Source organism: Oryzias latipes, chromosome 24 (assembly GCF_053564925.1).
Source record: "Oryzias latipes strain Hd-rR chromosome 24, Olatipes_Hd-rR_3.1".
Lineage (NCBI taxonomy): Eukaryota > Metazoa > Chordata > Actinopteri > Beloniformes > Adrianichthyidae > Oryzias > Oryzias latipes.
This window is the reverse complement of record NC_136260.1, coordinates 13454293-13478232: the sequence shown is the minus strand read 5'-3', so window position 1 is coordinate 13478232 and position 23940 is coordinate 13454293. Positions and strand designations below refer to the sequence as shown.

Sequence of the window (23940 nt, the reverse complement as noted above, 5' to 3'; positions counted from 1 at the left end):
TTGCATTTATAAACTCAGTTGGACTTGGCCAGGACAGTCCGAGCCACAGACTTTATAAAGCTGTAGGTTGTGATGTTCTTATCAGACCACAAGGGGGCAGTACTGCTTGCAGCTGAGTGGGTTGTCTGACTTTTTTCACCTCCTCAAGATGGTTAATGAGTCTTATTTCCTTCTTTTAGGTATAATTGTGCATTATCTACGTAATTATGCCAGGCGGGTGTTTTGTCTCGCTCTTCTGAAAGGTTTGTTTTTAATGCTGTTTAAAATAAATTTATGTCATGAATTTTAAATTCCCTATCTAAACATATATGTGTGGTAAGTATGCGTGTGAACACCATCTGTTTTGTGTACATGTCGACATTTTTGCAGCTAACAGATGTGTTGATAAAATTTGAGTGTGTGGACAGGCCCCGCCCTTTTTGTACTACATTTGAACCTTACCGTAACGATAAACAACCAGTAAACTTGTTGCTTTATGCTGCTTCATTGTATTATCCCCCCTCCCCTCCTATTATCACCCTCCTACCCCCCTCTCTCTCTAACGTCCCTCTCTCTTCTTCCCCTCTTTCCTTTTCCGTCCGGTCCAACACCCAAGATTTTCAAACAGGGTTGAAATTAATAAAGTTTGGCCTCAATTACAAAAGGGGTTTATTCAGACATACCTCTGGTTTGTCTGAAGATTAATAACCCCTATTGTTAAAGTAAAATATGTCCAACACAAGAGGCCCTCAGCTCTCATCTGTCTGCCTAGCTGTTGGACAGGACAAGTTAAAAAATAAAAATAAAAAAAAATAAAATAAACATATGTGTAGTAAAAGCTTAAGATGTATATATATGTGATCAGTTTGATTTCCACATCCACTTAGCAAGAGTTAAAGACATGACCAGACGAAGATGACATAATTCCAAATTTTATGATGATTCAACACTGTTAAGTGAATTGGAAACATTTTCGTAAAATGTATGTCTTTAAGATCTCATTCTTTAAATGCTTTGATATTAGAAAACTGATATGACAACATGATAAAGAACAAACTTCAACTAAAAAAATATTTAAAAAAATATGCAAGATCAACTAAAAATTAAGGTTTTTCTATCTTTATCTTATTTTAAGCACAAAGTAAAAATAAAACTGTACAAAAATGTTCCGTCGTCATCATTATCATCAGCCGTACTGAAGTCACTGCTGAAAGGAGGCAGCTGTGGAGACCTCGGACATCACTGTTTCTTCTCACTTTCTTTTAATGGCAGAGTAGGTCACCTCACCTTCTTCCTTTATCTGGAAACACACAAACAAAACAGTTTTCATCCTCCACAGATGATTCATTTACTGCAAAGTACAGTGAAAGAATTCATGCTTTTTCAATGAGGGTCACAAAAAAAAATTGAAAACATTTCTTGAATCTGTTTACTTTTTAATCTAGTCTATCAAAAAGCATATAACATATCTTTCTTTCCCTTTCTTGTAATGATGATGATGTAGCATCTCAGAAAATTTGAAGAGGAAATCAGAAAGAGTTATTGTATCAGGAATGTCAGGGTTTCTTAAAATGTGCATTTCTCTTTTGTCAATACTTGGTTGGGCCTCCTTTTGCACAAATTATTGCATGAATGCATTTTGACAGAGGCGATCAGCCAGTGGTAGCTTAGAGGTAAAATGAAAGCCCAGGTTTTTTAGACAGCTGTCTTTAGGTGATCTGAATTAAAGGAACTAATGTCTCATCTTTCACTTGAAACAAAACTCAAATGCTGTCTATCTTGTTCAGATCATGTACGTCTGTTGACCAACTCAGTACAACAACACCATGATCATTGAAGCAGCTTTTGGTATCTCCATGCAGTTTGGTAGCAAAGGGCAGCATGAAGAGCTCTAGAGTTTCCTGGTAGATTTTAGTATTGACTGCAATCACATTTCCTGCTTCCACTCATCTTTCTGTTAACCTGCTTGGATCCAGCACTCTGAACAACCAGCTTGTTTCGCAAAGACTTTTTGTGGTTTGTTCTCCTTGTGTTCAAAGGGTCAGAGCATCTTTTCAAGTGTTTTAAGATACAGATGGAGCAACAAAATGAGAGTTTAACATTGAATCTATTGCAATAATTTAATTTTTTGAGACTTATACTTTGGACTAACATACCTGCAAATCGTATGAATCAATATTACAAGACAGGCTTGAAATGCTCTAGACTAAGTGGAATATACAAATGCTACTTTTAAAATCTAAACAAAATGCACTTTTGAACTTTTTCACAACATTCCGTTTTTTATTATACTTAAAATAAAATTGTGAAAAATACTCATCACTATATGAGTAACTAACTTTTTTTAAATTAACATTTTACTCCGAAGTCTTGAAGTTTTTTTCACATTAGTCTCTGAAAACCCCAAAACAAGTTTTTTTTAACTTTTGATTTTTTATATTTTTCATTATTTTTTGTTGAGCATTCATCAATATTTTACATATATCTTTTTTAATGCATATTTTTTTAAGTTGAAATAATTGATTTCCACATTATTCCATAAATCAGATTATTGCTTCTTGCGTTTAGGTTCATGTGAATCAACCCAGCAGTTCTATCACCATCAGGACCACAGCAGACAGAGTGACTTACTGTAATCTTAGAGGAAGCCTTTGGTTTGGAATGGTTAACAGCAGCATACGTCAGTTCACTCTCCTGCTCACTCTGCGGCTCAGTCTGAACACAAACACAGAAGATAATCAATTAGAACACTGGATTCACAAATGTGTGATTAGACAGAGAGGAAGCTTTTCTAATTCTGAATATTTTCAAAGTGTTGTGTTGTGGGGATGGTGCAGGACCCAAACACAGAGACAGGAGGCAGGGTGTTCCAAAAAACAAGAGATTTTTAATATAACAAAAGGCGCTGCCAAGCTGGGAAACTAGACAATAGGGATGGCCCGTTTGACACGGCTCTTCGGCGCGCGGTTCACCTTCATGAAACAGTGTTTCGACACAATGTTTCGGGGCGTGTGTCAACCAGGGCAGATCACGTGGTTGATGACGTATGACGCGCCAAATGCTTCGTTTGGTCGAACCACGGTTCAGATGTCACTTGTTTTTTGAACAGTTGGGCGCGCTATTCTCTAGAAATGCGAAATGAATCCTGAAAGTTTCCATACCAGTTCTATTGTTTTGCTTGAATTGGAATCAGCGTCAGTTCATTGCACTTTACCATGATTCCTAGTAATAAACGTTCTGTGGCTCAGGATCAGTTCAACTCGGTTTTCATTATAAAACAATACACTAAGAATGTTGTATATTGAAAAAAACACTGCGATGAATCTACAATGGCATGTTAGTGGCTTGTCAGAAAAGATAGCTCAGTGGAATAAGCAGTGGTAATTAGTTCTAGAGTTCCTAGGTTCGAGCCTGGCCCTATTTGTTTATTTTTTGCGTTTATTTTTTTCTTCATGTGATATGTGTTTTGCTGTGTCAAGCACTTCTCACAGAAAACGTCACATGTTGTGTTGTTCTTATGTTTTTTTATCATCATTAACAACATTGTTCTGTTTTACGTTTTTTCATCATCATTTCCACATTGAAGTGTTACAAGGAGCTTTGTTGAAACATATGTCGATATATGTCCAGTCCGCCACCAGGTGCCGCTGTTCTGTGTGGTTTCGAAGCCCTGAATGGGTGGTTAATTTTTCCGGCACAATTACAAGAACCCCAATGAGGCTTCATGGGGCTTCTATTCCCATCCCTACTAGACAACCAACTGACGGGTTACACAGAGAAACAGGGTAGCAGACAGTATGGACCAGCCGCAAGAGGAAGGCAGTGACAAGAAATATAAACACAAGACTGACAAGACAGGTGTAAACAATCAGGGCAGAATGGGACAAGGGAAGTAAGACTCAAAAAAAAAATCAATTAGTCACAACAAAAAAATTGAAAACATTTCTTGAATCTGTTTAATTTTCAAACTCTTCAAATCAACCCAGTCTATCAAAAAGCATATAGCATATCTTAAGTTTTTTTCTTCCTTATTTCATAATTGACCTCATGATTTCATAATTTCAAATGACATCCAGATACCCATTTTATACATGAATGCTGCAAATTTAAAGTTATCTACATCTTTAATTTCAAGAACCACTAAATGTCATTAATCTGTAAATATCTGGTTTCAAGCATAATAAACAGATGAATGGAATGAACCATTTTCATAAAAAGAAAAGGTTATTTGTTATTGCTAAATAGGTTGGACCAAAAACATCAACAAACCCTTTTGAAATACTAAAGTAGTTTAACAAGGTGTATATAAGAAATGTAAATAAAGGGAAAAAGTTCTGGATTTTTTCAACTATTTAAAAACTAGATAAACTTTTGATGTAGATGTTGTTTCCCTTTCGGCTTTTCCCATCAGGGGTCGCCACAGCGAACAAGTCGCATGGTAAACTTGGCAATGTTTTATGCCATATGCCCTTCCTGACGCAACCCTCTCAAAGCAACCGGGCTTGGGACCGGCACAGAAGTAGAGAAGGGAACAGGGAGCAGCCCGGAGTCGAACCGTGGTTTCACGGACGGAAGGCGCCGCAAACCAGCACGAGCTAAACCGGCTCAAACTTTTGATGTAGATGATCTACTTAAAATCTTCCAAGCTTTTATTTCTTGTAATGATGATGATGTAGCATCTCAGAAAATTTGAAGATGAAATCAGAAAGATACAGAGTTGGGCCTCCTTTTACACAAATTATTGCAAATGACTGCAAAATGAAAGCCCAGGTTTTTTTAGACAGCTGCCTTTAAGTGATCTCAATTAAAGGAACTCATGTCTCATCTTCCACTTGAAGAAAAACTCCCATCCTTTCTATCTGGTTCAGATCATGTACGTCTGTTGACCAACTCAGTACAACAACACCATGATCATTGAAGCAGCTTTTGGCATCTCCATGCAGTTTGGTAGCAAAGGGCAGCATGAAGAGCTCTAGAATTTCCTGGTAGATTTTAGTATTGACTGCAATCACATTTCCTGCTTCCACTCATCTTTCTGTTAACCTGTTTGGATCCAGCACTCTGAACAACCAGCTTGTTTAGCAAAGACTTTTTGTGGCTCGTTGTCCTTGTGTTGAAAGGAGAAATGCACCTTTGCAGGAGTTTTAAGATACCGGTAGAGCAACAAAATGAATGTTCAACGTCGTATTTATTGCTACATTTTAATTTTTCTGAGACTTTAAACTTTGGACTAACGTACCTGCAAATCATATGAATCAATATTACAAGAAATTCTGACTTTAAATACTTTAAACTATGTGGAATATACAAATTTTATTTTTAAAGTCTAAACAAAATTAACTTTCACAACGTTACGTTTTTTAATATACTTAAAATAACTTTTAAGAAAACTCATCACTATATGAATAACTAGCTCAGATATTAACCTTTTTATTAAGTTGTCTTGAAGTTTTTTTTCACATTAGTCTCGGAAAACCCCAAAACATTTTTTTTTAACTTCAGATATATATATTTTTTGTGTTTAGCATTAAGTAAATATATTTTAAGTTGAAATAATTGATTTCCACATTATTCCATAAATCAGATTGTTTCTTTGTGTTTAGGTTCATGTGAATCAACCCAGCAGTTCTATCACCATCAGGACCACAGCAGACAAAGGCCGCCTTTACACTGCATTGTTCAAGTGACCCAATTCCGATTTTTTCCTCTCATGTGGCACAGATCGGATATGATCGGTGAACGTGTAAGCAGGACAAAAGCGCATGGATTCCGTTTTTCTCAGATCAGATACAGGCCTCTCTCATATGTGGAAATAAATCGGAAACGAATCGGATACGTGCATTTGCGTGTGCCATGTAAGCAGACAAATCGGATATTCCCCAGTAAATGCGAGTCGTACGTCAGTGACGGCAACTCAGGAGACCACCAACTGAGATCACATGACTTATTAAGGTGCTTTTTGTGCGCTGATTTTGCTGTCAGCGTGTTACCTTTCAGCTTCAGGCTTCAGACCGTAGTTGGAAACCGCTGTTATGTCCGGTCCGGACGCAAACGGTAACTAATGAAGCGGGACACCGATGCTCTGGAACAGCAGGCTAGAAGCCTTTATTTCTTTGGGGGCGTGTATGATGGGGACAATGTGTGTGTGTGAGCGCGCGCACGCGTGCTTTTGTGTGTGTGTGTGTGTGCGTGCGTGCGTGCGTGTGTAAGGAGAGAGCCCCCCTCTCTCCTGTGGGAGAGAGCGCAGAACGGGGGAATGTCGGAGAACCGTAAATTAAAAATAAGGTGTCTCCCCCAAAGGTTTTGGAGTCTTTGGGTGAGGCTGAGGGTTCAGAACGGAAAAGAGAACCCCGAGGAAATCTCCCGTGCGTTTCTGACCACGTTCGGAAAAGAGAAGTCATCGCGCATGAAAGGTTCAACACTTGGATCAAACTGTTCGGACAGCACGTCTGCAAACACTTCCTCATTCAAAACTCAGAGAGAGCACATAAGACGGCCGACCAGCCCGTCCTTTTTACATCCCCGTGCATCCCCTCAGAAGCGCCCAAGGCAACGCCTCCTTCCGTCGCCACCTTGCCTCCATGACAACCGCAGTCACAAAAGTCCGAAAAAGGTCCGCGGAGGGCGGAAATACTGCTACGTAGTCCTCAGAATGTCTACGTTTGATAGTTTCAGCATTGTATAGTGTAAATGCAAACATCAGATACGGGTCACTTTTAAAAGATGATGTAAGCGGGTCGTCAAACAAATCGGATAAAGTCAGAAAATCGGATATGAGCATCTACACCTGCAGTGTAAAGGCAGCCAAAGTGACTTACTGTAATCTTAGAGGAAGCCTTTGGTTTGGAATGGTCAACAGCAGCATACGTCAGTTCAGTCTCCTGCTCACTTTGCGGCTCAGTCTGAACACAAACACAGAGGATAATCATCATTTAGAAAACACTGTGGAGTCATAAATGTATGATTAGACGCAGAGGAAGCTTTTTTAATTCTTAATATTTTCAAAGTGTTGTGTTGCGGAGATGGTGCAGGACCCAAATGCAGAGACAGGAGGCAGGGTGTTCCAAAAAACAAGAGATTTTTAATATAACAAAAGGCGCTGCCAAGTAGGGAAACTAGACAACCAACTGACGGGTTACACAGAGAAACAGGGTAACAGACAGTATGGACCAGCCACAAGAGGAAGGCAGTGACAAGACATATAAACACACAGGACTGACAAGACACAGGTGTAAACAATCAGGGCAGATCGGGAAAAGGGAAGTAAGACTCAAACTCAGACAGGCAGGGAGAATTTTCAAAATAAGACAGGAAGTTGAATACAAAACAAACAGAACCCAAACCACAACAGAAGGATAAATTAAGGTGACTCTCTGCTGTCATGAGAGTCAGATGATAGAAATAGTATTTTTAAAATAAAGTGACTCAGTCCATGACCTCTTTTAAAAGTCTGGAATACAAGTCATGGTTGCAACAGTAAATCAGTAAGTACATTATTTAAAGTACACTTTGACAACCACATTATTATTAGAACAATACCTTCATTTCTTTTCCTAATAGACTTTCTTTCTAATGATACTCACATTTTGAAGTGTCTGCTTTTGAAAGTCTGAAATGTAAAAAAAAAAGTAGATTTTAGGAACCAGATAACTTCAAAAATGATTTCCTGTTCTGGGAAGCTAAGTTGTCATTTGTTGGGGGAGTTGCAACTTCATGAAAATACAAAAGATTCAGATCTCAAGTCAGGAAGAAAAAAAAACAGAAAAATCGCGCTTCACTTTATCATGTAACGTAACAAACCAGCAAACCAATAGGGCGATGACTAGTTTCAGAAGGAAGAGGAAGTTCACAGCCTGTGGTTAAATGTTGCCATCATTTCAACTATTTTGAGTGTTCTGCTTTCTTCATCAGAACCTCATCACTGCTGGTAAAAGAAAACTGTACTTGTTCCTCTTTTCTGATCCTCTGTGACTTTGGCTCTCCTGCTTCTGAAGAGAAGAATGCTGAAGACGACCAGCAGTACCAAAACCACACCGACCACAGCTCCAATGATGATGACTGTGATGCTCTGGGGAGATTCTGTGACAAATAATGATATTTAAACTTGTATTAATCATTAACTATTATTAATATGTTAAGTACAACTACGATTAATATATTGATTACAGCAGGCCATTGTAAGACATTTATTTTGATATAAAATTACCAATTATGAGAAGCTGAGCTAAGACGTACTTTGTAACAAAGAAAAACTCAAATGTAATTAGATAATTTTTTTAACATAATGTAAAGTTTTTAAAACATCTCGGAAATTCTCTGGCATTGACTAAAAAGAAAAACTAATATGAGTTTACTATACCTAGTTAAAGTTAACAGAATAAGTCATTGAAAGAAAGACAATAACAACGTTTCATTAACTGAATGAATGTAAATGTCATTGAATTATGTTAAGTCTTAATAGATATGGTGATTATGATTTACTTTTGGGCCATAATGGATTAGTAATTCATGCAGTGACTAAACAGTGTTGACTTTCATCATTAAAGACATATAGACTCAGATCTAAAGCCCTGAAGGCTTTTACCCCTGGAGCAAAAGAAAAATATGACTTAATGGTAAGACAAAGTTAACAATCTGAGAACGAAGTGAACAAAAACTTTTAGAGAAAGCATTACTGTCAAATGTAGAGGAAAGGGAAGTACAGACACATTTTGGTGCATGTACAGCAGAACCTTAGGAAAGGACCTGCAGAAAACACCCGTATGGAGTTGACGAGGGTACAGTAGGATTCTGAGTAGTCTGGGCCCAGGAGTAACAGAATCTTAAAGGCGCAAGGTCCGCAAGGGACGTCATGAAAGTGGAACGTACATCTGTTGTGTGTGTAGAGAGCACACCATGAAGTATTTGTAAGGAGAATGTAAGTGACACGCATTTATGTTTTACAGTTGAGGCTGTCTTATGGTGGACTTACACAGCACTCTAGTCTTTTGTAAGAAGCGAGTACTAGCCACATACAAACGCGGTATGCATGAGTTGTGTTTGTAATACATAAGTAGGATGCTCAAACAAACAACACTGACTGTATTTCTATTTACTTACAGTCAGGCTGCACAGAGCACAACCCAATCACGTGAACAGCACTGATGGCCCTCCAGCCCAATCCGCAGGATCTGGGGTATCAAACAATCAAAAACCTTCTCACCTACTTCACCCTTACTTTACCCTTACATGTTGCATAAGTATTTGCAATGATCTGTCACTTGCAGCATGCCCATAGAATATTGTAGAACATACATCAATGTTTTTGCTGTAAGGGCTCTAGCAGTCTATAGAACCTTGACATTGTTTGTGAGCTACCTGCATTCCTCGCACAGGACAAATGTCCATTTTTATTGATTTAAGAACAAATTTTTTAGTTTGGGATTAAAATACAAAAATATACATTTAGAGACAAAACATAAAATGTAGATTTTTGCAAAAAATGTCAAATAGCAGTGTCGACATTTTTCCAGACTGTTATTTTCTAAAGCATTTTTGTGACAGAATGAGAATGGAAGACAAAGAGTCTTGTTTGCTCAGATCATTGATAAAACTGCATTTTTAACAGAAAGATTTTCAAAATCAGACTCTTATTTTCCATTGAATATTTATGCAGTAAAATTGTCTGCAGTACATGTTAAAACGTCATATCCATAAAAAATTACACAAGGAAAATATGAGGTTTCTTTCATCAATAAAAAGACAAAAACTTTTTTACCTGAAAAGTCCAGAACATAAACAGCATCTATCTGCACTTCATCTTCAACAAACTTGCAGGTGAATCTTTTGTTGTTTCCACTCTGATGTTTCACAGTCAGAACAGAAACACAGTTTCTTTGTCCTCTAAACTCAAACCCAACACCTTCTCCAGACAGGTGAGATCCTGTCTCATCCACCCAGATGATGCTGTTCTGTTTACAGAGAATTGTTTTATCATGTCTATTCAGTGAACACTGTAATGTGACACTTCCATTTCCTCTTGGATCAACTTCTGGTGGATCTTTAGAAACTGAAGGAAAACAAAAACAGAAAAGTTTCTCTGTTAGACGTTTTTACAGAAAACCTTTTGTCCTGACAGTGACTACATTTACCTGCACACCATGTTCCAAAGAAAGAACAGATTTGACAATTTTAGAAACTGTTGTTTCTCTTTCAGCTTTTCCCATCAGGGGTTGCCACAGCGAACAAGTCGCATGGTAAACTTGGCAATGTTTTATGCCATATGCCCTTCCTGACGCAACCCTCTCAAAGCAACCGGGATTGGGACTGGCACAGAAGTAGAGAAGGGAACAGGGAGCAGCCCGGAGTCGAACCGTGGTTTCACGGACGGAAGGCGCCGCAAACCAGCACGAGCTAAACCAGCTCCTTACTATTTTAGAAACTATTCAGAGAAAATGTTTTCATTTGTTTGAACAGCAGTAGGCCTGCACAATATACCGCAAATTTATCGTTATCGCGACATCAAGCTGTGCAATATGCATACCGCAAAAGACGGCGAAAATCGCAATAAATGGTTACCTTAAATGTGCTAAAACAAACTCACGGCAGCTTGAAGTATTTAATGAATCAAATAAATCCATTTATGCGTTTAACCAATCGGAAGGACCCGTTAACGTTGTTGATCAATCAGATGAGCCCTTTTATGTTTGATGTTTGCCTCCTATGTCGACAAGGGTCTTTCGAGTATGATTTTTAAACTGTTGCAGTGAAATGGAAATTATGTTTTTGGTTGTTTTGCTATTTGTTTACATACCGCAAATTATATCGTTATCGCAATATTAATCACTAATATCGCATATCGCGAGTTTTCCTCATATCGTGCAGCCCTAAACAGCAGAAATATTCTTGAGTTTAGTGTTTCAGAGTAAACTGTTCAGTATGGTAAGTCAGGGGATGATGGAGTCATTGTTGTAAGGCTCCATGTATTCTTTCCCTGCCAGCATCTTACACCCTGCAGTTATGTGCTGGATTGTTTCAGGCGCCTCTTTGGACAGCATTCACCTTGGGTCTTGTCTGGTGTGGTAGATCTGAGCCTCTATGGCTCTGGTGCTCAGGGCTTGTTCCTGGGCTGCCAGAATGAGCGCTTCAGTGCTGTCCTGTAGGCCAGCCCTTTCTAGCCATTGGTAGGACTTCTTGATATCAGCCACTTCATATACATATATATATATCTTTCTGGTCCTGATTCTCCGATATAATAGGAGGCCCTTTCTGGTCTAACTCCTATAATTTTCACTAAGAAAAGCAGAGAAGCTCTTTATTTGTGAAATAATTCTCTCCTCATCTGAGATGAAAACTGGTTGGTTTTAACTCTGAACGCTAATAAAGGAATTGCTTCTCATCTATAATATAATCTTGAGATAAGAGAATTTTGATTAAAAAAACTCCAAATGTCAGAGTCTCTTCAGGATTTGAGCTTTTTTTGGATCAGATCAGAACGTTGACATTCATGTAATCACAGAATTATTCAAGTCAGAATACTCACTGCTCAAAGTATTAAGATACACCTCAAACTCATTCTTGTTCCTGAGCTGACAGAGAAATCGACCAGCATCTTCATCAGTGATGTTTGTGACGAGCAGAGAGCAGTCACTGCTCACACTCAGCCTGGAAGCTCTAGCTGAACTCTGGACAACATTTCCATTCTTTACTTCTGTTATTGATGCTGCATCTGGATCTTTCTGGTACAGCCAGGTAACATCAGAACATGAGGAAGAGGAGGATTTAGTTCTACAAGGTAAAAGGACGTCATCTCCAACTCTTTGATAGAGATGTTTTGTTTGTCCACTTATGTCTGTAGGAGAGAAAAGAACAAACTCAGAGAAAAGTTGAACCTTTAACACAACAGTCACAATCACTGAAAAAATTAAATAAGATATATCCACCTGTAAACACAAATACACTCTTGATTAAAATCATAAGACCAGTTAAGAAATTGCATAAGTATTTGCACCGTGCGGTGCTCTCTCCGCACGGTGGGGGGGTTCATATTACACCTGAGCCGGGGGTGTTCGTGTCCCTGGGGGGTGGGTCCTGGTCCTTGCCCCTGAGCGCTGGGCCCCGCCAAACTTCCAACATGGCCGAGCCTGGTCGGGCCATATTTATAACACCCCTTGTGGGCCCTCTTTTTTCCCTGGGGTTCCCCCCTCCTGGGCGGGGGCGGCGGGCCCCTGCCTTGCTCCTCCCTGGACCAACCGTGGGCCGGGCAGGTGGCTGCCTGGAGTGCGGAGCGGGTCTCCCTTGGGGGGTCCTGGCTCGTACCTGGGGTAGGGGCGGGGGGATGCCCGGAACTCCTGGGTGGTGGTGGGGTGCTCGTTTGGGGCTGTGGGCGTCCTTCTCCGGTGGGGCCCTGCGTTGGGCGCTCCCGGCGCGGCGGGGGGGCTGCTCTCCTGGTTGGGCTGGGGCGGCGCTCTCTTTCCCTCCGTGCCTCCCTGCTCTCTGGCTCTGGGGGCCTTGCGGCGGTCCTGCTGGCCCTGGCCTGGGTGGCGGGCTTGGTCGCCCGGGCGGCGGTTGTTCCCTGCCGGTTCCCGTGTGGCGTTGGGGGGATTCCGGCTGCCGCTGCTGCTGCGGTGGGGGTCTTGGGGTGGGGATGGCTGGGCACTCTCCCTCCTTCTTGTCACGTTCCACCATCCATTTTAGAAGAACATAAACACTCACCTGAGCACAGGTTTTAGCTCACCTTTGCACTAACAGTTTGCATGATTGAATGACTGAAAGATTTCACAGTAGTTGGTTTTAAGGCATAAGTATGCGTGTGGGCGCTATCTGTTTTGTGTACATGTCGACAGGTGGACATTTTTGCGGCTGGCGGGTGTGTTTGTAGCGTTTGGGTGTGTGTGTGGATAGGCCCCGCCCTTTTTGTACTACATTTGAACCTTACCATAATGATTGGCAACCAGTGGACTTGTTGCTTTATGCTGCTTCATGGTCTTACCCCCCTTCCCCTCCTATTATCACCCTCCTACCCCCCCCCCCCCTCTCTAACATCCCTCTCTCTTCTTCCCCTCTTTCCTTTTCCGTCCGGTCCAACACCAAAGATTTTCAAACATGATTGAAATTAATAAAGTTTGACCTCAATTACAAAAGGGGTTTATTCAGACATACCTCTGGTTTGTATGAAGATTAATAACCCCTCTTGTTAAAGTAAAATATGTCCAACACAAGAGGCCGTCAGCTCTCATCTGTCTGCCCAGCTGTTGGACAGGACAAGTTAAAAAAAAAAAAAAAGAAGAAATTGCATTTCTATTTTTCATGGTTAGACTTTAATGAGGTTCTAAGTAAAGCTTTAAATGTAGAAATAAATGGGAACAAGAGACAGTTGAGTTAAAACAACAATTGAACTGAAATGGGCTGTTCTTTAGCTGATCAAAAGTTTAGGACCAAAGCACAATAAACCCTGTTACATTCAAACAAAACACTCAGTCATGAAAAGCTGCACCAGTCTTGTTAAACACCTCAAAAATCTGTATTGCATGTTTCATGCAAGTGTCTCTAAAAAGCTTTTGAAAGGTTTTGCCAAGTGATGAAGATGGCTTTAATGAAGAGCATCCACTGTCTGGAACTGATGTCCATATTTGTCATTTGTACCATCCATCCCCAAATGTTCTCAATAGGGTTTAAATCAGGAGAACATGCAGGATGGTCCAAAAGAGTGAAGTTATTCTCCTGAAAAATATTTTCTGTCATGTGGGTGTTGTGAACTGCAGCATAGACCTGTAGAAATGCCACTGACGTTGGAAGGCATCAAGACCATCCAGGTTATGTTTTTCTCATCAGAGAAGAGAACTCTCTTCAGCTTTGAAATGTCTCATGTTTGGTGTTTGCTTGCAAAGTCCAACCAGTCAATGTTGTGGTTAATGGATACGTAGCCCTTGAAGAAGCCTTTTGGTTCGAAGCTTTTCTCTTGCAGATGCCGTCTAATCGTTACTGGTTGACGTCAGCAGCAGTGATCTGTTATTAGAGCCAAAGACTGTACTGTTTCTTGGTCGACAGCCCTTTGGATCCTCCGCCTCAGTGCTGATCATTTTTTTTTGGTCTGCTTCTTAACTTCTTTGTCCCATAACACTCAGGATTGATTACAAAATTCAAAACTAGCGTCCAACCTCAGCAGCAATGACATGTTGTGAAAGGCCTTGCTGATGCAGCTCAACAAGCTCCATTTAGAAGCTTGTTAAGGTCCAGCTAGAATACATTCAATCATTTTATTAAGTTTTTAAGTTGGTGTTTTTTAATCAAAAGTGTCTATTTGTGTTTTTTCCAGTACTGGTGACTATTCATGACATCATCTAGTGGTAGTAACTTAAAGACACTATTTTTCCATCTCTATGCTCGGAGGGCTAAATCTAGGGGTAGGAACAAGCCGTAGGGGTGGAGAAGAATTCAGATGTCACCTAAATCAATGAGAATCTTCATCCACATATTCAGGGCAGTGTTTTGTTTCTTCTACTTTTCTTTCTCGTCAGTTTTGTCATAAAAGAGAAGCTTCCTGTTGGCAAATGTCTTGTTCCTGTTTTCTTAATGGTTCTTTAGCTGCTTTGCAAACATCTATCAGATGACGGGTTGTGTCTGTGTTTTTCAAACTTTCTTTTGCATCACTTTCTACAAAAATAATATTTTTTGTGGAAATTTTGAAGTTTCCTATTTTACTTTTTTAAACTCAAACTTGATGGGAGAGATGTTTAGCTCAGATCAATGCAAAAAGGTTTTTGTTCATCCTAAAGTGAACCAGAAGAGTCATAACACACTTTTTACAGTTTAAAAAGAGTGTGAAAAAGTGATCAAGTAGAACCTAGAGAGCTCATAGCCCCCCTTAACCTGTTTAAGGTTAAATGTGAGTCTCTGCTGCAGGATCAACAAAGACCCACGCAAGAACACAACAGACATTTTGAACAACTGCAGAAAACAACAAATGGAAAAACTGAAACTATTTTCTTGAGGTTTTAAGATTTTCTTTGATCTTTTTTCTGTATTGATTACATGAAATGTTTGAACATAAATCATTATTATCAATTTAATCTATCAATATATAACAACCAACATAAATGATTTCTGTTCAAAGTTTAATTTTGTTCTTCACTTTATTTTCTTGCTAGTTTGGTAAAAAATAACAACAACTAAATTTACATTGAAAAGTTAAAAATAGATATTTTTGATTGACATTGAATGTGTTTTTAAATGATCCACAGTGATGTTGTGTAAAAGTTTGTTTTTGTTTTCATCTGAAAATCCTGACAGAGCAAAGATTCACAGGAATCACTGAAAAGAATAGAATGTGTTTTTGTTTCTAAACTGTGAACAAATATGTGGTTAAAATATGATTTGATAAAACACAATTATAAACTAAAACCCTTCAAAATGTCTTACCTGTTAGAACGTAGACAGCATCTATCTTCACTTCATTGTTTTCAACATACTTGCAGGTGAATCTTTTGTTGTTTCCACTCTGATGTTTCACAGTCAGAACAGAAACACAGTTTGTTTGTTTTTTAACCTCAAACTCAGGATTTTTACCAGACAGTTGAGATCCTGTCTCATCCATCCAGATGAAGCTGTTTTCATTACAGACATTTGGTCCATTAAAACTCTTTAATGAGCATGTTAGGTCGACTCTTCCATAAACATCTGAAGGAGACGAAGAGACTAAAGAAAAACAAACAATAGAAAATAGTTTTCAGTTTATTCTTTTTGTCCTTACTTGAATTTTCTATTTAACATTTTTTAATGTGTGACACATTTACAGTTTTTATTAAAATCAATTAAACTGATCTGAAGTTTATCAAGTTAAACTAAACAGGAAACTCTCAAACTCTCTGTTCACCTCATTAATCAGTGATAATCAGAGACATTGATCTTTAATGTTTATGGATTAATCAGTTCAACCTATTTACTATAGAAAGAATGAAACATGTAATGATATTTTCTCCCATCAGTCGACTCTCTCACATCTCTCACACTAAACATGCTTTGTCAGCAGTTTCACCTTTTTCCAACCTAAATGATTCAATGAGTTCACATGTCAGAGTCTCTTCAGAATTTGAGCTTTTTTTGGATCAGATCAGAATGTTGACATTCATGTAATCACAGAATTATTCAAGTCAGAATACTCACTGCTCAAAATATTAAGATACACAACGGCGTCAAGGGTGTTATAATCTCCGGGCCGACAGACGTATTGAAGAGCATCTTCATCAGTGATGTTTCTGATGAGCAGAGAGCAGTCACTGCTCACACTCAGCCTGGAAGCTCTAGCTGAACTCTGGACAACATTTTCTTTGCAGCTCATTCTTTCAAAACCAGGTTTTCCAGGTCTGCTGATCAACCATTTAACATCATTGTTATAGGATCTATCAACATCACATGGTAATGTGACGTCCTCTCCAACTCTTTTATAGAGTCTCTCCTCTTTAACACTGAAACCTGCAGGAGAAACAAGAAGAAACAGAAAATTACAATCAGAATCACAAACAGAATCATTGATAAAAACTTCAGGTTTCTAAATACAGAGTAGAAATCCACAGTCTGCACACATGTTTACTTTCCTCTAATATTGACCTCATTCACATCTTTAACTCTGACATTTTCTGAATAGAATTGTGAATTCAGTTTATATACTTATATTTTCCTGTAATTTATAGTATTTCAAATATTTGGCCTCTTTTTAAGTTATTAGTTTGTGCTTTTAGAAATGGAAAGAAACAGCTACAAACAAACCAACATTTGGATTATTTACAACCTTTTAGGCATTAAAACTAAATTAATTTGCAAACATTTGGTTATTTTTCTAACATTGATTTAATTTAAACCATGAATGAAAACAAACTTTAAATCCTTAAAAGTAAATGTGTTTAGTGCTAAAATATGAGGTCAGTCAATCCATTTCTGAAATCTGTAGCGTTAATATTTGTGTTCTTGAAAGTCTTCCTTTTATTCTCTTCCTTAATTATTTCTTTACTCAACAAAACAGATTCTTTACAACTTTTTTTATCATTTAGTGCAGTTTTTGCAGTTAAAATATCAAAAGTCATTTTAGTTTCAGGAAGTTAGTTCAGTTTTCCTAAATATTTCAACTTTTAGACTTTTCTTCACTGTGTTCACATTCTTCATCATCTTCACAGCTTCAACTGTCAGATTTCAAATATGGATTTTTGCAGCAAAAACCAAATTTTTATTTGTTTTTATAAAATACAATTCTGTTTACAAAACAGATTACACCAAAGTTATTTTTTCCTTCCTAAGGAATCTGAAGATTAAAATATAATATATTTAACCATCTTTATCCTATTAATAACCTGTTTTAAAATACACAAGTTTTCCTTCAAACAAACCAAAACAAAATAATGTATTTTATAAAACCGACCCTTTAAAGTTTTAAAGCCAAAGTAAGAAATACATTGCAAAACATAAAATATATACAAATTACCTCCAGATTGAAGCATGAAAATAAGGATTATTTCCAGTCGTAGAGTCATTCTTAGTTTGTTGGTTTCTCGCTGTAAATGTTCATTTCCTCTTTGATGAGGACTAAATAGAAAAGAAAGTTTTGGCTCCACCCACTCATTATTTTTAGTGTCAGTATATTTGTGAGAGATGTCAGAGTGAAAGGATGAATTAGAATAAAAAATATAAAATGAAGTTTCTGAAGGTCAAAATGAAACAAAAGAAGACATTCAATGTCATTATATTTGAAGATAAAGCTCAAAAGTTCATCAGTTTAGTATCATAAAAAGGAAGTCTTTCTTCTTCCTGTCACAAGTGTTATAACAGAGGAAATGCTGTTTGTTCATTTCCTGAACTCACTACATGCTTCTTAAACTGCTCTGTAATGAACTTTATTACTTTTGTTCACAAACTGTCTGGTTTTGATCTTTTGTAACAAACTTGATGTTTCATCAAAGCAGCAACTGAAACGACTGTTATTGTCAGAGGGGTGGGGGTGAAGCCCCAGAGCAGGGGTCTTCTGGGGCCCTAAGCGAAATTTAATTTGTGGGCCCTCTAACTGATCAGCAGCACCAAAAAAACGCAACTGTTGTTGTAATATAAATGAGATCTCTCTTAATACATTTGTGAATGTTTTATCGTTGCTGCCAAAGAATTGAATACATTTAATTGCCTGCATGTTGGATGCATAAAGAAACATAAAGAAAACAACAGCTCAATGAGGGGGATTTTAGAAAGTCAGTCTTTCTCAGTCCAAAAAGTACCTCTTTGCACTAAATCCATTCTTACTGGATCAGAAAGTGTGGTTGGTCATTCAGCTGGACCAACTGGATTTGAGGTACCGGTAGGTGGAATTTTGGATCCAGTAGGCTCCCCTTCCATACACGCCTCTCTTGGAGCCTCTGGAACATAAGATACAGAACATCAACAAAAGCAAACAGTGAAAAGTAAAACAGTCAAATGTTTCCCTTTCAACAGTAGATGTGGTGACAGCAGTTTCTTCTGCATCTAAAAAACAAGAATTATTATTACACAATAATCAATGATAAAATTAATAAATTATCTAAAGCAGAAAACTACTAATAGTTTAGTGGCTCATTTAAAATCTGTGTGCAGGTTTTTCACAAATTCATGGTCTTTTTATATATTTATGACAGATTTATTGTTTGATTGTATATTTGCATGCGGTCATATTTATTCATTTTTATCATGAACAACTTGGGACTCCATACTCCTCAGCTGCTGTTTATAAACATAAGGGGTTATGCAGACACTGTTTTTTAAATTACTTTACATGCTATTAAAATTACCTGAGATGGCATACTCAGTGAAGTCAGGAACATCTTGGGATGTGGACGCTGCACCACCTCCAATACTTTTTGAGAGCAGAAGAAACTGTCGGCTGAGACGGAACTGTACAAAAAATCATCATCATGTAGAACCAAAACTGCAAAATACAAATAAGAAATAAATGTACCCATTTATTAAACATAAATGTGAACAATAATTTGAGTATAAATGGAAATATAAGCATTTATACACTTCTTCTTTATTATTTTGTACGTTCAGGATTTTAAAATTAGTACATTTATTTTGTTTATCATTTATAAATGAGAACATTTATTTCCTATTTGTATTTGGCAGTTTTGATTCTCCATATTTCATGGCAATGCAAGATTTAAGACACATTCAATGTTGAAAAAGTCAGACTACCTCACCTGCAATAATAAACGGCAGTTTTTTTAATTACATAAACCGGAAAATGCAGAACGCACTAAATGTGTTAGCAAAACAATGAAACAATACGACAACTTGAGTTAAAACATTTATCAGCCATCATCATCATCATCTACTTTTCTCTGCTCTCCACTGTTTTGGAAGGTCATGTCTGACCTCATCTTAGAAACTTGTATCAGAATTATTTTCGAGTTTTCCATTGGAAATTACGACAAATGGGGTCGTTACTTTATGTGTAATCTTCACCTCGGATCGCTGAGTATTTTACGTAAATTGCGCAGCTGCACTAATGCTGGAAAATGTAAAAATACGGCCCCAACATCCTCCAAACTTACCTTGTGATTGATGTTGAAGTTCTTCATCTTTTTTCAGCTCCTGATGGATAAAGTATCTTTGTCATAAAGTTCTCTTGTTTTCGCTCTGATCAGCGTGACAAAATGTACTCGTTTTTTTTTCTTTTTTCCCAACTTTATTGAAATAAAATGCGCTCGTAAATGCACACTGTGCCAGGATCAGATGCAATGATGTTGACCGATCGTTGCTGAGTGGTGTAACGTCATTATTTGGGTTGCCAGATTGGTTCAGGTGTGTTGAAGGGGGGGTCACAAAAGTGCAGGCAACTTTCTTTTTCACACGTTGGTACGGAAATTCTATGAAATGGGTTGCCAGATTTGGGTCTTTCTTTGTTTTATTTTTTTCGCCACTCCGGGGCGCTGGTGGTGACGGGGGCCCTACGCGGCTGCGTAATTCGCGTATAGGGAGGGCCGGCCATGACTCCACGCCACCAGAACACATGCAATAAAAACAAGGCAAATCCACAAATAGTTTTAAAAGCACAAAAACAGTCATGCAAAGGAGTTAAAAGTCAATCCATATAAACTCAATTAAAATCCACTGGTGACTGAGCTACAGGCTGTTCATAAGCTCGGTGTGTAGTTGGCACACTTAACTTTAGGAGGGGTGAAGCCCATTCACCCCTCTGCGTCTCCAAATGGCAGTGTGAGATCTTCCCGAGGTTATGCTGGAGCTCCTCCTCCACGTGAGCGATTTACTGGTCCGCGCCCCGATGAAGACCTGTGGTGGCTGTGGCCAGTGTTCTGCCGCCTCTGCGTCGTGAATTGCGCACCTCCGGCTCCAAGCCTTCCTCCTGCCTGCACCTTGCAGGTTGCGCCCAAGTGTCACGGACCTCGCGTCTCTGGCTCCGACAGCAGGCCAAACTCAAACGCCACAGGCTCCACGCGCCGGCACCAACAGTCCTCCTCCTGCCCTCGCCGGCTACGCACTGGTGCTCTATAGAATTCTATATATAGAATAACAGCCTCCCTGGTCTGTGTGTGACCACGCCCTCCCACACAGGTGGACCGGACAGGCGCACCTTAGACATTTAGGGCCCCTTGGTGGGGAGGGTGAGGGGACATCACTATGAGTAATCAGGAGATGTCCCCTCAGTGCCCTACCCGCCAATTTTAACTGCACCCCCCTTAGTACACACACCCCTCCCCCCTCAAAATATACACCCCAACATAAAACACACACACATGCACAAACACACCCTCACAAACACACATACACGCACACACATTTTGCAAGGAAGGTGGGACCTAGGACCATATGTCCCCTACCCCTTCCCTGGTGGGGGGTACGGGTCCCTTGGCGACGGCTGCCGTGTCCCCTGGGTGCAGGTCTCCTGGGCCCGGCGGTGCTCTCTCCGCTCGGGGGGGGGGGGTTCACATTACATCTGAGCCGGGGGGTGTCTGTGTCCCTGGGGGTGGGTTCTGGTCCTTGCCACTGGGCGCTGGGCCCCGCCAAATTTCCAACAGTGGCCGAGCCTGGTCGGGCCATGTTTACAACACCCCTTGTGGGCCCCCTTTTTCCCCGGGGTGCTTTCCTCCGGGGTGGGGGTGGATGGCCCCTGCCTTGCTCCTCCGTAGACCAACCGTGGGCCGGGTGGGTGGCTACCTGGAGTGCGGAGCGGGTCTCCCTTGGGGGGTCCTGGCTCGTACCTGGGGTTGGGGCGGGGGGAAGCCCGGAACTCCTGGGTGGTGATGGTGTGCTCGTCTGGGGCTGTGGGTGCCGATCTCGGGTAGTGCCCTGCGTTGGGCTCTTCCGGCGCGGCGGGGGGCTGCTCTCCTGGTTGGGCTGGGGTGGCGCTCTCTTTCCCCCCGTACTTCCCTGCTCTCTGGCTCTGGGGGCCTCGCGGCGAACCTGCTGGTCCTGGCCTGGGTGGCGGATTTGATCGCCCGGGGGGTGGTTGTCCCCTACGTGCTGCCGTGTGGCATTGGGGTGTTCCGGCTGCTGCTGCGGCGGGGGTCTGGGTGTGGGGGTGGCTGGGCGCTCCTCCTCCTGCTTTTCACATTCCACCGTCCATTTTAGAAGAACATAAACACTCACCTGAGCACAGGTGTTAGCTCACCTTTGCACTAATAGGTTGCATGAGTGAATGAATGAAAGATTTCACACTAATTGATTTAAAGGCATAGGTATGCGTGTGTGAACACTATCTGTTTTGTGTACATGTTGACATGTGGACATTTCTGCAGCTAGCAGGTGTGTTGATAACATTTCAGTGTGTGTGTGGACAGGCCCCGCCCTTTGAGATTTGTACTACATTTGAACTTTACAGCAATGATAAACAACCAGTAAACTTGTCTGCTCTATGCTGCTTCATGGTCTTATTCCCCTCCCCCTCCCACTATCACCCTTCCGCGCCCCCCCTCTCTAACATCCCTCTCTCTTCTTCCATCCTTTCCTTTTCTGTCCGGTCCAACACCAAAGATTTTCAAACATGATTGAAATCAATAAAGTTTGGCCTCAATTACAAAAGGGGTTTATTCAGACATACCTTTGGTTTGTCTGAAGATTAATAACCCCTGTTGTTAATGTAAAATATTTCCAACACAAGAGGCCCTCAGCTCTCATCTGTCTGCCCAGCTGTTGGACAGGACAAGTTTAAAAAAATAAAAATAAATAATAATCTCTACAATATACACCAAAAAAGGACATAACAAATGACATTCATATTAAAGGAGGAATGACCTGCAGTAGCGCTCCTTCTTGCACTGTGGGTGTAACAGTCTTGTGCTGGGGGAGCTGGTCAGCGCCTCTACAGTTGTTACAGTTGTTACTACTGGATGTTAGCTACTCCTGTCCGCCTCCTCGATGGACTCAATTGTGCAGCCCAGGACAGAGCCGGCCTTCCTAACAAGTTTGTTGAGCACTGCCCCCCGCCCAGCACACAACTCCATAAAGGACCACTAAGGCCACCACAGTGTCATAAAAGGTCCTCAGCAGCTGTTTGCACACGCCGAACGACCTCAGTCTCCTCAGCAGGTGAAGGCGACTCTGGCCCCTCCTGTACAGAGCATCCGTGTTGTTGGACCAGTCCAGTCTGTTGTTCAGGTGAACACCCAGGTATTTAAATGTGTCCACGTCCTCAATGTCTGAACCCTGGATGTTCACCGGTGACTGTGGTGGTGAGGACCTCCTGAAGTCCAGGATCAGCTCCTTTGTCTTGCTGGTGTTAAGCATCTGAGAACTTCTACAGATGACAGTGGTGGGAGTCGTAGGTGGTCTGATGTGTACAGGGTGAACAGGAATGGGGAGAGCACAGTCCCTTGAGGTGCCCCCGTGCTGCAGACCACTACATCAGACACACAGTCATGCAGCCTCACAAACTGTGGTCTGTCTGTGAGGTAGTTGATGGTCCAAGCAGTGAGATGTTGGTCCACACCTGCAACCTCCAGCTTCCTCCTCAGCAGTGATGGCTGGATGGTGTTGAAAGCACTGGAGAAATCAAAAAACATGACTCTAACAGTGCTCCCAGGGGCCTCCAGGTGAGACAGGGCCCGATGCTGCAGGTAGATAATGGCGTCATCCACCCCGATGCCTGGTCGATATGCAAACTGCAGCGGGTCCAGTCCTGAGCTCACCTGAGTGCGGAGATGGCTGAGGATGATCCTCTCCATAGTCTTCATCAGGTGGGAAGTCAAGGCGACAGGTCTGAAGTGGTTCGGTTCCGTAGGACGAGGTACCTTTGGAACCGGAACCAGGCAGGAAGTCCTCCAGAGGACTGCTTCTCCAGTCTGAGGCTCATAATAAATATGAACATCATCACCTCACAGAGCTGGTCTGCACCCCCCCTGAGGAGCCTGGAGGTGATGCTGTCAGGGCCTGTTGCCTTCCTGGCCTTTGTTCTCCTTAACTCCATCCTAACCTGATTCAGGGTGAGGCAGAGGGGGGTTGGAGGATGGTTGGGCGGTGGCTGGTCTGGTGCTGTGAGTCGTTGGGGGGGTCCCTTTGCCTCTGTTGGAAGAAGGGGAGAGTGGACTGCTTGGTGCTGAGGTGGTAACAGCTGGAGCTGGGAGGAGACGCCTGTGCTGGAAAGGTGTGAAGAGGGGGCCGTGTGGGTGGAGACGGGGGGCTGGGCAGAATCAAATCTGTTAAAGAACAGATTCAGTTCATTTGCCCAGGCTTGGTCACCTGTGACCTGGTGATCATTTCCAGCCTCAGCATGTCCTGAGATGTGTTTTAGACCCCTCCACACATCACAGATGTTGTTCTGTTCCAGGCGCTGCTCCATCTTCTTCCATAGCAGTCCTTGCACTTCCTGATCTTATATTTCAGGTCCCTCTGTACTCTGCGTAGCTCCTCCTTGTCCCCAGAGAGAAAAGCCCTCTTCTTTTCATTTAGGAGGGTCTTCAGCTCAGGAGTGACCCAGGGCTTATTGTTGGAAAAATACTGCACTGATTTTGT

The 23940-nt window shown here is 40.9% G+C and overlaps 1 protein-coding gene across 4 annotated transcripts; it reads right to left on the bottom strand.

Moving 5' to 3' along the window:
* Positions 1-891: 891 nt before the first annotated feature.
* LOC101155651 (uncharacterized) lies at positions 892-18344 on the bottom strand. Of its 4 annotated transcripts, XR_013654035.1 has the most exons (11): positions 17435-17574; positions 16123-16431; positions 15379-15654; positions 11501-11809; positions 9737-10027; positions 9079-9149; positions 7924-8058; positions 7563-7588; positions 6798-6881; positions 2611-2694; positions 892-1279 (listed from the first exon to the last, which is right to left on the bottom strand). XR_013654035.1 is itself a non-coding variant. In XM_078942686.1 (10 exons), the coding sequence occupies exons 1-10, from the start codon at positions 18232-18234 to the stop codon at positions 1232-1234; spliced, it is 1581 nt and encodes a 526-aa protein (XP_078798812.1). In that variant the 5' UTR covers positions 18235-18344; the 3' UTR covers positions 892-1231. The 4 variants fall into 4 exon arrangements, 3 of the variants coding, with proteins under 3 accessions (XP_078798812.1, XP_078798814.1, XP_078798813.1); XM_078942686.1 differs by lacking the exons at positions 9079-9149; positions 17435-17574 and adding an exon at positions 18216-18344; XM_078942688.1 differs by lacking the exon at positions 9079-9149 and having other exon boundaries at positions 17435-17609.
* Positions 18345-23940: the final 5596 nt, after the last annotated feature.

Excerpts from the sequence above, each read along its gene's own strand:
- LOC101155651 (XM_078942688.1), bottom strand. The coding sequence starts at position 17,483 with ATGACTCTACGACTGGAAATAATCCTTATTTTCATGCTTCAATCTGGA. Across the intron at positions 16,432-17,434 it reads TTTCATGCTTCAATCTGGAG|GTTTCAGTGTTAAAGAGGAG; the intron begins GTAATTTGTATA and ends TTTCTCCTGCAG. Across the intron at positions 2,695-6,797 it reads AGGCTTCCTCTAAGATTACA|ACTGAGCCGCAGAGTGAGCA; the intron begins GTAAGTCACTTT and ends GTTTGTGTTCAG.